General features: G+C 52.6%; 1 protein-coding gene across 1 annotated transcript in view; it reads right to left on the bottom strand.

Annotated features, from left to right (window-relative positions):
• The window catches only part of LOC131409004 (guanylate cyclase D-like), a 73,793-nt gene extending 70,201 nt beyond the window's left edge, over positions 1-3,592 (bottom strand). Inside the window, 1 exon segment of the mRNA XM_058546222.1 lies at positions 3,490-3,592. Within this exon segment, the coding sequence (XP_058402205.1) occupies positions 3,490-3,592 (103 nt within the window).
• Positions 3,593-12,489: the final 8,897 nt, after the last annotated feature.

Here is a 12,489-nt window from a genome sequence, read left to right as displayed (position 1 = left end):
TTATTGACACTTAACCCAGTCCCAGGCCCAAGAACAAAGACACTGTCCCTTGATTCAAGACAGAGCTCACGGCCACAGGGAGGATAGCAGGCAACAATCGTCCCCAGCAGAAAAGAAATGCTGGCAGGGAGATTTGACCCGAGCACTTTGGAGCCAGCCCTGGTGGGTAACCAACTGCCTGAGGAGGTGGGGAAGGAGGACCTCTGGGCATAGCCAGATGAACTAGACTGTCAAGGGCATTTCAGACAGATGGAACAGCTACACAAAAGCCCAGAGACCAGAGACAGCACCTTGCTTGGGGGAATGGCAAATCCCCTGGTGCTCTCAGGGCCAGACATCAGGGAATATGGGGTTGGGAGGGAGGCGGCAAGGCAGGGCCAGGTCATGAAGGGCCTTGCATTTACCAGGCCAGAAAGGAGCTTGTGGGTTTTATCTTTTATCAATCAAGAGCCCACGGGGGATTTCATTATTTATTTATTTTGACTATTTATTGACAGACATACAGAAAAATTCACATAGGTATACATCTTGATGAATTTTTAAAAGGAGTCCAGCCACGTGAACCAGCATCCAAATCAAAATCCGGAACATTCCCAGTACTCAGAGGTCCCCCTCAGGCCCCTTCCAGGCATTGCATCCCCCCAAGATTAGCCACTGTCCCGTCTTCCAGCCCCAGAGATTCTTTCCCCTGTTTTTTAACTTTTTGTAAATGAAATCATACAGCATCAACTCTGTTGTGTCTTTTTCTTTTTCTTTCAACAGTATGTCCGTGAGATTCATTGATGCAGTTGCTGTAGCAGCAGCTTGTGTGAATACACCACTCTCTGTCTGTTCATTCTGCTGTTGATGGGCGTTTGGGAAGTCTCCAGGTCTGGGCTACCAGGCATAGTGCTATGAACATTCTTGTCTATATCTCCTGGTGGGCACGTGTACACATTTCTGGGTATATTCCTAAGACTGGAATTGCTGGGTCGGAGCGTATACGCATGTTCAGCTTTAAGATGGAGTGCCAAACAGTTTTCCAAAGTATTTGTAGATGGAGAGTTTTAAGCAAGGCGGAGGAAGGATCAGGCAAAGCATATCTGAACAGGCTGAGCGTGAGGGGCAGAGGGACTTCCCAGTGGAGCTGGCCTGAGGCTGGAGGATGGTGGGTATGGAGCTGGGGGAGATTGTCACCTTGGCTGGAGAGGGACATCTGGGAGTGGTCAGAGCAGGGAGGCTGGAGAGTGCGTGGAATGGGGAAGGACTGGGACCAGGGACAGGCCCTGGACACAGCCATGGTGAAGGAGCCGTGGACTCAGAGGGAACTGAGACAGCACAGCCTAGGTGAAGAGGGGAGAACCAGCTAGGGGAGGGGGAGCGAATCAAAGGCACCAAGGAGGGTGTCTGAAGAAGGAGGGCAGGTCCAGAGCACCAAAGACACTAAGCCGGTCAAGACCAAGTAAGAGGGGTCCACTGAATTTGACAAGGAGCTTGCAGGGGACCTAGTGGAGGGCACAGTCAGTGGGGTTGATATGCACGCCAGACTGCAACAGGATGAGGCAGGAGAGCGATGAGGGACGGGCTTAAAGAGCTCAGCACTGCGTCTGTAAGCATGATGTTGGTCCTACTGAAGTCAGCCCACCTGGAGGCTGGGCCCCCCCTCCTGTGAGAAGCAGGTGCCATCTGCTCCTCCCTCTGTGCCCCCCTCTCCCCAGCACCCTCCCATGCCCCGAGTTCAGTAGAGCCTGTCCCACTGCTCAAACTAATGAAGGTCTCTCCCGCCCGGCATTGTGGAGGAAGGGTGTGGAGTAAAACATGATGATTCGAGGGGATTACAAGTCTGAAGGGCCAGGCAATTCTCTCAACAAGTCCGTTGTTTATCTGAAGCTTAAATGTCATTAAGGGTATAGAAATGAGAATAGCTTTGTGGGATGAGAATGAGAACAAGAATTCCCCATGCTTTGTTCCAGACACAAAGCAACTTTGGTCACTGTCTAGGTTCTCTCCTCCCTGAGAACACCCAGCCCTTTCTCCCCAGGTGTGGCACCCTCATACCAACCCCAGGAGACCTCCTCCCAACACTAATGCTGACAGCCACACACGAGTATTGAGCCAGGCCTGCGCTAAACGCTTCCCATACAGCATCTGTTAACTCTCATGGACAATCTGATGAAGAAAGTAGATCAAATCATCACCTCATTTTGCAGGTGAGAAAACAGAGTCAGGGAAGTGAAATGACCTGCCTGAGATTACCCAGCTGGGGGGCTGCAGACACCAACTCAAAACCTCTGTGTGCTTCTAACCCCCACCTCGTCAGCCTCCCCTACACCCAGGCTCTTCGGATCTTGGAGTCATGTTGACCACGCGCCCCATCCTTTGGGAAAGTCCAGACCTACCCCTTTCTTCTCCACTTCCTCAAGTGGGAATTCTGTTGTGCGTTAGGGAACGAGGGGGCCACCATGATAGGGTGGAGTTTCTTACTGGCTGCATGACCTTGAGCAAGTTGTTCCACCTCTCGAGCATCTGTCTTCTGCTCTGTAAAGTGGGGATAATAATCTAACCTGCTTGGGTGGTGGTTATTGAGTTGAACATGAAGGACCGAGTGTCTCAGAGTAAACGGCCTGGCCAGGTGAGTTCTGTTCCTTCCTTCCTCCAGCTTCCATGCTTGGGCCTCCCCTTCCCTTTCCCGCCAGAGGCCTAGTTCTCTGCGTAGGTGGATCCAGTCATGGTCTTTGTTGTGAGGTTTGAGCAGCGGCTCGTGTTTGCTTTGGGTGACCCAGAATATTTCCCTGGCCCCTGACATTAGCTTCCCCCTAACCTTTCAGCCTGAGGCGGCCCTCGCCCCAAGACACTAACGGACCCTGCAGAAAAATAGGGCTGGAGTCTCTGGGCTCAGAGCCGCTGAACCAGCCTACCAAGCAGGCTAACTGCTGGGGTCCTCATTTGAAACACACACCTCAACTCAGAGGCTGGCGGGCCACTAGCACTCAATGGGTCTTCGTTCAATGTTTTCTGGCTTTTTTAATTCTACAAGGTTCCTCGTGTGGGCACATATTCTCACACTCAAGCCTCGCTCACGCTTATGTTCACAGTCAAGCCCGCAGTCACACATACTCATAGCCAAGAATACATACTCCAAGAAGTCACCTACCACCAACTGAGTGGGGTGTGCAGCCGGCAGCCGGGCAGGCAGGACACAGAACTCTGTGATGTTGGAGATGTCACGGTCCCGCACAAATGGGATTCTGTTTCAGCCCCCACTTCAGAGTGACACTTTCAGCTGGAAGAGGCTTTGAAGCTTCTCCCATTACAGCAGGTGGAAGGTGCTCGCCTCAGAGACCCAGGGATGTGACACAGGCTCAGGTTGGAGAGAGGGATGGGCTGATCAGCTGTGCTCACAGGTGCAGAAGTGTAACCTTCATGCTTAACCTCTGCTGCTGATGGACGCAACTCTGGTCAGCTCAGTGTTCTCTTGGATAGTTCAGGGCTTTCCCCCTCCCCTCCTACCTGGGGCGCTGGAGTTCTGGAGGTTGGTGGGGTCATAGAGCCAGGGCAATGGCAAGGGCCACCTGTCCTCGGTCACCTTCATTCCACAATGGGACCCCCCCATTGCCCCCTCATTCCCACTGGTGGATCTGGTCGCCCGCATCTCTTCCCACTGGCCTCTGTTGAAAGGCCCACATTCCCATCTGATCAGACCCATCTTAGACCCTGGAAAAAGGGGCCTCTTCCTGGGCCTTGCACTCTAGAGCCTCGTGCCTGTCAGACTGAAATACAGATATATAGATGGAGATATACAGATATAGTCTTTCAAGAAATTATTTTGGAAGTCTACTAACCAATTAAGCAAACAAAAAGACCAGAGATCAAGTAAGAGGCAAATTGCCCCCATTCCTGCCAGGACAGAGGCCCTGGGGCTGAGAATACATCACTGTGTCAGACACACTGAGGTGTCAGGAGACAAAAGAGCATTGGAGAGGCAGACCCTCACCCCCTCACATACCCAGGTGGGCTTTCAGCATGGCTGGACCCCTGGGATCAGCACTACTGGCACCATTAACCTCACAGCAAGTCTGAGCACCCCTTGGAGGGGCTGTGGTACAGTAATTAAATCAGAGCCAACGGGAGGGCGGTAATTGAGTGCAGGGGAGTGAGGCTGCAACTGAAGGAAAACAGAAGCACAGAGGCATTTGCGAAGGGCCTGCCAAGGCTCTGAGGGTGGTATGGGGAAGGGGTCAGGAGTCTCCAGCTATGGCCTCCTCCCAGACTCACAGAACCTCGGAGCCGGAGGTCCCAGCAGCCTCTGTACAGCTGAGGAGACAGACCCAGAGGGAGACAGGGACTCCTTCAAGGACACACAGCTGAGCTGGAGGAGAAGCCAGGTCTTTTGATAAGAAGGCTCTGCCTACCTCCCCATGTGCCGCAGGAGCCCTGGAGGTTCTAGGGCTGTGACTTGCTCCCATGAGGCTGGGGCTTTGTTTCTTCATCATGACATAATGATGTTAATGAGACCAAGGCACCAAGCCTAGATTTGGCCCTAAGCTGGACCCTTCATCTCCTGACTACAGCTCCATCTCATAATCTTAATAATTGGTCAAATTGGTAAATAGATTTTCTGCTGGTTGGACTGCTTCCATCTCATCTGACCCAGCCACCTCCTCTCCCCACCCCAGACCCATGCAAGGAAGCAGGCAGCCCTGATCACATCTCAGGATGATCTATCATTGGTTTGTGAGCAATTCAAGGGCAGGATCTGGGTCCCATTCCTCCCTGGGTCCCCCACACCCAGCCTGGAGCTTCTCACAGAGGACTCAAGGTCTCACAGAGGCTTGATGAATGAATGAATGAAGGAATGAATGAACCACGTCTGTTCTGCCTAGAATAATAGACCCATGCCAATAGCAGAACCTGACACAGCACTGTGCCAGGAGAGACATCTAGGGTGGGTAGATGGATGGATGGTGTGCAGGGTGTCTTCCCGCTACCCCTCTAGCTCTGTTCTCCACCCTTCCGCACCCTGCTCTGTGCCCAGAGGCTGACCTGAAGGGATTTCATCAACCGGCTCCAGTGCCCTTTGGCTTCTGGTTGGGTCAGCTGAAGGGGAGCCCAGCAGGAGACAGCAGGGAGAGAGGAGGGAAGAAGCTGGGGCACTCATTGCTCAGGACCCCTCTCTGTGCGGTGCCTCAGACTGGCTCATCTCTTGACAAAGGGCACTGCTTCTGTCAGGTCCTCTCTCTCCCCAGGTTCCATTAACATCTCCCTCCTCTCACCCCTTCAGGTTCTAGGTAATATCAACCTTGCTGTTCCTAACTCTAGGATACTGCAGGATCCTGTGTGGTTTCCCATCATACCACTGCCTCTCCATCTTCATAAATAGTCCCTTTAATAAGCCCACCTTGAACTATCCTAATTTAAGTGTGAGTCTGTTTTCTACTATGACTCTGTCTGATACAAATGGGTAACTGGTTGGATGAATGGATGGATGGATGGATGGATGGATGGATGGATGGATGGATGGATGGTTGGATGGATGGATGAAAGGATGGATGGATGGATGGATGGATGGATGGATGGATGGATGGATTGTTGGATGGATGGATGGATGGATGGATGGATGGATGGATGGATGGATGGATGGTTGGATAGATGGATGGATGGACGGACGGACGGTTGAATGGATGGATGGATGGATGGTTGGATGGATGGATGGATGCATGGTTGGATGCATGGTTGGATGCATGGATGAATGGATGGATGGTTGGATGAATGGATGGATGGATGGATGGATGGATGGATGGATGGATGGATGGAACTAGTAGAATGTAGTAGTTAAAAGCCCAAGTTTTGTAGCCTAGATTTGTATCCAAGCTCTACCACTTATTAGATGTCTGAACTTGGACAAGTTACATAATGTCTCTAAGATTTCGTTTTCTCAGCTGTAAAATAGGAACAAAAATAGTAACTTACTCACTGGACTGTTATGAGGATCAAATGTGATAATAAATGCAAAGAATTGAGCATCTTGCTTGGCATACAGTAATACTCGATAAATGGTCGCCATTGCTACTATGGCTGGCTGGTCAGATGGTAAGATGAAGGCCCACAATGCCTCCCTCAGCTTGAGCCACCTGAAGTTCATGAATGAGGAGGTCAACCAGGTGGTGGTGTAAAGCATCTATGAGTCTCTCCCTGGGGACCGCCAGACTTACCTCCCTCCCAGAGCCTGGGTGTGGAAAGCACTGATACTGTCCTCACTCCTCCCCTCTGAGAGGGTGGGCGGTTAGCTGAGGTGGGTGGACAGACAACTCTACCTGTCTCCTGCTGGGCATTCCCACGTCTTGATCCTCTTTCTCTAGAGTGGGGTAGGGCATAGCTGAGTACTCGGTGACGTAAGTGACTGGGGCAGTTCAAGGGAAGCCTTGAGACACTGCAGCCCCCAGCAAGCTTCCCCTCCCACCTTTCAGGAGGCCCAGTGAAGGTCGAGAGCCTCAGGCCTTTCTGTTGGGGGGCGTCCCAGGCGAAGAGCTGAGAGGGGTCCCCAGAATCTGCCCCTGTAGAGGCCTGGGCAGGGAGAATTCACCCTCTCACCAGCAGGGCAGCCTCCCACCTGCAAGGAACCGCCCTGGATTCCCTGCCCACTGGGTTGGTGCCTGCAGGCTGCCCACCCAGCGCCACACACACTCCCTCCCGCCCCCACGGTCAGTGACAGTTCACTGAGACCCCACTGAGCCAAGGGCCACCCTAGACACTGGGAGCGCAGATGAGACAGAGGTGGTCCCAGCCTTCTGTGCACAAAGCACACATCCAGAAGTGGTCACAGCGGGAAATGGGTGAGCGTAACCCCTCCTTTTACAGATGTGGACAGTGAGCCCAGAGAGGAGTGGGACCTGCCCTAGGCCACTCAGCACTTTGGGGCAGAGCCTGTTCCAGCCCGAATTTCCCAACCACCAGGCCAGTGTCTTTCCACCTCCTGAGTCAGCTTGAGGTGCAGGAGAGGAGACAAAGTGCAGGGTGGCTTGAGGTTAAGGAACTGACAGGCTTTGGAAACTGACCTGAGTCCCAGGTCCCGCCCCGCTCCTGACTTGCTGGGAGGCTTGGCAAGTCACCAGCTCTCTCTCAGCCTCAATCACCTCAGCTTTGAAATCAGAATAAGAACTCCTTCCTTGCAGAGAGTTCCCGTGAGAATAAAGAGAACGTTCTGTGTTGTGCCTGAATAACACGTATTCAGTTGAACCATAAGTTGTCAGTTTTTCGAATAACAGTTTCACCTAATAACTATCATTTTTATTAGGATTAGCGTAATCATCATCAACTGCGTGCTCTTGGACATATTACTTTATCTCTCAGTCTCCTCAACCAAAAAAAATGGAGATGCCACGCAAAGCACCCAGCGTAAGACCAGCCCGTGGTAGGTACTCACCAAAGCCTGCTTTCCTCCTGCTCCTTCCCCTCATCAGGCACTTCTTCCCTGGGAGGCCACAGGGGAACTTATCCTCTTTTCTGAGTACCACAGCCCCATGGGGATGAAGACGAAATTGTGACTGAAAGATGGGGGAAGAGTAAGGAACTGGCTTCTCAAATCACCTTCTCAGAGAAGTTTAAAAAGTTAAAAGAAAAAAAACACCAAGTCATGTTTTTAAAAACCTGACACAGTGCAACCCTATCAAGTCATGCCCAGGACTTCAGGTCTCAGGGACAGGAGACCAGAGCACCGAGGATGGAGTCTCTCCCTGCTCCGTTCCCTGCTGCCAACACTCCCAGACTCCCTGAGCAGGATTTAGCAAGAAAGTCAGTTCAGTGTGTTCTGGGTCACAGCTGAGCAAACAGCCAAGATGTCCTTTTGGCAGCTGGATGCCACCTGGAGCCATAGCAGAACTGAAGATTCCAAATCTGGGAAGGCCCGGCATCTCTGAGGTCAGCCTCTTGCCTCTGGATGGGTGGCTGTCAAACCCTGAGGGCAGAGGCGGGCGCTCTCTGGGATGGGGGTGTCCCTCCACCCCTACTTCTCCCTGCAGGGTTTTCTCTCTTGCCAGTCAGGAAGCCCTTCCTTTTGTCCAGCCTCACTCTTCCTTCCTTAATCCATTAATCAACAGCCCCTGACAGCACCTCTGTGCTGGCCTCACGTCTGCTGGCACAGGGAACGCAGGGACAAACAGAACAGCCCTGTACAATCCCCAGGCTGTCTCACTGCTTCTCCTTACCCATCTAGCACCCAACTCCTCCACCAGCCTGGACCCAGGGGGGGGCAGGACCCAGGTGAGGGCAGGACCCAAGTGACGCAGGACCCAGGTGAGGCAGGACCCAGGTGGCACAGGACACTTGAGAGGTACTCCCTAAATAGTTGTTCAATGTCAAATGAATGGATGAACAAGTGAATGAATATCCAGGTTCCACAGGAACGTTTTCAGTAACAAGATGCTCACTGCTTCTCAGGTAGCCCATTTCCCTGGAGGGAACGGGTTGGAGATGCAGGGCCCAAGCCTAGGCAGGCACAGCTGGCCCCCAGGTTTCCTTCTGCCACTGGGGAGGCAGTATCCACTGGAGAGGCCGTGAACATTCCCACACACGCCTTGGCTCCCAACCAGGAGCTGGGGGATCCCCAGGTCTGGAAATTCCCTCGTGCCTGGCACTGGGCTTTCCCACTCCACCCCACATCCCCCACAGGCCTGGACATTCTCAGCACCATTTCTTGGAAGGAGACATTGGCTCAGGATCTGAAATCTCAGTTCTGGAATTCACTACAGGAAGTGGCCATTTGAACAAGGGGAAGGACCCTGACTGAAAAGCCAAGAACTCTGGGTTCTGATCCCAATGCAGCAATTACAGGCATGGGGTGTGGGACCAGACAGACCCGGGTGCAACTCCAGCTCTTCTGTGTAGGAGCTGTCCAGTTTCTGGCCAGTCATTCACCTCACTGAGCCCTGGTTTCCTCTTTTTAAGAAGGGATTATAGTATCTGCCTTAGCAGTTTCGTCAGAGGATTATCTGAGGAACCAGCAGGGCTGACATTCAGCTGGCATGCAAAGATTCTAACTTACTGCTTGGTAAATAGCTGCTGCTCAGAGCCCCCTGGATGTCCCTCCCACCCATGATTCAGCAACTAAAGGGTTAACATATAGGCGGTCTCTAGGACTCTCATGACCCTTCTGATTTGTTGGTGCCCGTATTAAACTAATGAGTGTGAGTAAATGCTTTGTAAACTGCCAGGTGCTGGTTTACCCCCAGATCCACACCTCCAGCTCAGATCCATCTCTTGGTCATGGATATTCAGCCCCACCTCCTGGACTTCCCCCAAGATGTCTCATGGGCATGGCCTGCTCTCCACTCCCAGACTGAACCTAGTCCTGGTAAATCCATCCCAGGAATTGGCTCCACCTCATCCAGCGGCTCCAGGCAGCTTGCATACCCAGCCTGTCCCGTGTCTGGCAATTCTCTTTCATCTGAGTCCCCCAGATCCATCCCTTCTTCCTGCCCCCACCCACCTCGTGCCCTCATCATTCCTCTGCTAAATCAGAACAACCTCTTCACTGGCCTCTGGACTCCAGCCTCTCCCTCCATTTCGTTCTCACACTGTGGGCAGAGCAACTTTCCAAAACCAGGGGTCTCTCTTTGACCCTCAACGAGATGTCAACCATCCCTGACATTCTTCCATGATGGTTGTCACAGGTTGGCTTCCTGGGGAAGGATATTTTGAGTTGAAGATTTGCTAGCAGGGGGTTTACTGGGGATTCATCTCAGGATCAATACCTGTAGGGGATCGACTGAAGCAGGACTGGGCAGAGGGACAAGTTGGGCTGTGATGCAGATGCCACAAAGGCCTCAGCCCACCTCTGAGGAGCTCTGGAGCTGGAACGGCTTTTCCCAGTTGTCCCAAATTGGGGTAAGGGGGCTGGGCCTTTATACCCCCACACAGACCAATCATTGGAGGCAGGCTGGTCCCAGGAGGGGGAGTGACACTAGATGCGGAGAGTCTCTCAGCCTAAGGCAATGGCATGGAGGGGAGACTCAGCTTCGAGCTATGAACCATCAGAGGGGAGAATGCTTCGTCCTAGGGGGAGGCGTGGCACCTACGCAGCGCATCACAGCGCCCGCTACAAAGGTGCTTCGGATCAAGTAGATCCTCAGAAACATTTGCTGCATGATGAAAAGAATCACTCTTCATTGCCTTCATGATGAATTTTAAATGTCTTGTTTAGAACACAGGCACTTCATGCTCTGCCCCAAACATCCTCTTCGTTCTGCTCCCATCTCTAACCGCACCCCCCCACTTGCTCCCAACGCTCCAACCGTATTGTGCTTCTTGCAGTTTCCCAAGCTCAACATGCTATTTCACACCTCTCTGCTTTGCACATGTTATTTCAGCTGCCTGGAATGTCTTTAAATGGAAAAAGAAATCCTATTCTCTGCTTCCAGCCCATTCCTACTCCTCCATCAAGACTCTGGCTCAACTCTCCCTCCCCGGGGAAACCTTCTACTAGTTCTGCAAAGCCTTTGGGTGCTGGTCTGCGTGAGATCTTCGTCCAGGCTCAGATCCACAGGGCCTGGTGCCGGGAGCGCCCTGGGTTACTCAGGACACATTTGTGGAATGGGAGTAGGAGAGTCTCGGGACCTGCAGGCAAAGAGAAGAGACTTCGAGCGCAAAGCCTGGAGGCGGGAAAATACCTGCGTGTTGGGAGAGGGCGGGGCAGTGTCTCTTACTGTTCAACATTACGGTTGTCGCCATCCTTCTCCCCTCACTGCCATCACCACCATCATCATCATCACCAAGGCCACGTTGGTGAGTGCTTACTACATACCAAGCTCTGAGCCAAGTCTTGTACAGACACACTTGCCTTTAATTCTCATTTTATCCTCACTATTAATAACCCCCAATAGGAGGTACTATTATTATCACTACTTTACAGATATGGAAACTGAAGGTCAGGAAGGTTAAGAGCTCCGCCCTACGTCACACAGATGGTTAATGGTCTGTCTGACCCCAACGCTATCCACCTACCCAGGAGCAGCTGGGCCATGCTGATCTCATCCTTCCCGCCCCTCCTGTCCCCTCACTGTCTGCGGAACTCCCTTCCTAAATGAAAGGACATCCCGCTGAGAAGATGGAGGGTGGGCCCAGCTGCAGCCCCAGGAGACAAGGGAGGGGCTTTGGGCAGGGGAGGGGAGGACATTCAGAATCACATCTGCCCATCTAGATCAGTCCCAGACAGTGTTTGACTCAGCTACAGTTGTGGTTGTTGCTTGGGGAGCTTGTCCCCGCCTCCGGTCTGCAAACAGGGACTCTGAAGCCCTGAAGGGGAAGAGCCCCATCCAAGGTCACACAGTGGGTCAGAGCCAGCCGGGGCTACAGCCTGGACTTGGGGCTCCCAGACCAGGGCCCTGCCCACTGCCAGGCTACTGCAGCAAAGGCCACCTTTGAGGGGGAATTGGAGGTCGCAGGGAGATGATCCCTCCTTACTCACACAAAGGCACACCTCCCAAGGCTCACTCAGGCCCAAAGTTTCCACCCAGTTGTTAGCACAGCCCCACCTCCCCACCCACCCCACCCTCCACCTCCACCACCCAGGCTCTTCGCCTTAGGAAATGCAGGAGCAGCCAGCGGCTGGTTCAGATTGGTTGCAATCAGGCTTCAAGTGTACTGAGCACTGGAACTTCGGGAGATATCTGATTGCTTGGGCCTCAGTTTCCTCATCTACAAAACGGAAATAAGTATTACTACCTGGCAGGGTTGTTGTGGGGATCAATGAGATATTGGGGGTATCTGATGAGGCAACGGGGCCCGGCGCCTAGAGGGAGATGTAGATGGCAGCCGGGATTATTACTGAGTCTGGAGTCAGACAGAACTAGTGGATTTGTCCACGTCTCTCCAGTCTTTATTGGGCAACATAGAAACTTCTTGGCCGGGCACCTGACACGCACCCTGCCTTTTCACCTCTCCTCACTCAGGCTCTGCTCCAGTAGTTCCAGAGTTCTCTTTCATAGCTTAAGCTTTTACTGAAATTATGTGTCTGTTTACTGGTTTGTCTCCCCAGCTTGACAATGATCTCCTAAAGGAACAGACCATTTCTGGTTCCTCCGTGTCCCTGGAGTCCAGCACAAGGCCTGGCCAGGGTGCCCAGTGCCTAGGGTCTATTGAATTGTGTGGAGTTCTGCAGCCTCCAAAGGCAGAACTGAGCCCAGTGGTTGGATGATGTAGGAAGAAAGATACAGTGTGAGCAAGGCCTTTCTGCTAGAACTCTCCAAAGGTGGAAGGAAGCTGCAGGGAGTGTGCTGAGTTTCCTGGAAGCAGTCGAGCAGAACCTGGGTGGGTATTTGGCAGTGGTGTGATCACCAAGAACCAACTGGATCCTCAGAATCTATGAGCCTGGCGAGAATGTCTGAGCTGGAGAGCCACTCAGAGGCCCTCAGGTCTGTGAAAGATGACATGAGTGGAGCCATATTAACATAGAGCCGGAGCAGCCATTTCAGAGAAATTGCCTTGCACAAGACTTGTCTTTATCTTCCAAACTGG

This window comes from Diceros bicornis, chromosome 7 (genome assembly GCF_020826845.1).
Source record: "Diceros bicornis minor isolate mBicDic1 chromosome 7, mDicBic1.mat.cur, whole genome shotgun sequence".
Classification (NCBI taxonomy): Eukaryota; Metazoa; Chordata; class Mammalia; order Perissodactyla; family Rhinocerotidae; genus Diceros; species Diceros bicornis.
Note: the sequence above shows the minus strand (reverse complement) of the source record. Positions and strands in the feature narration are given on the sequence as shown.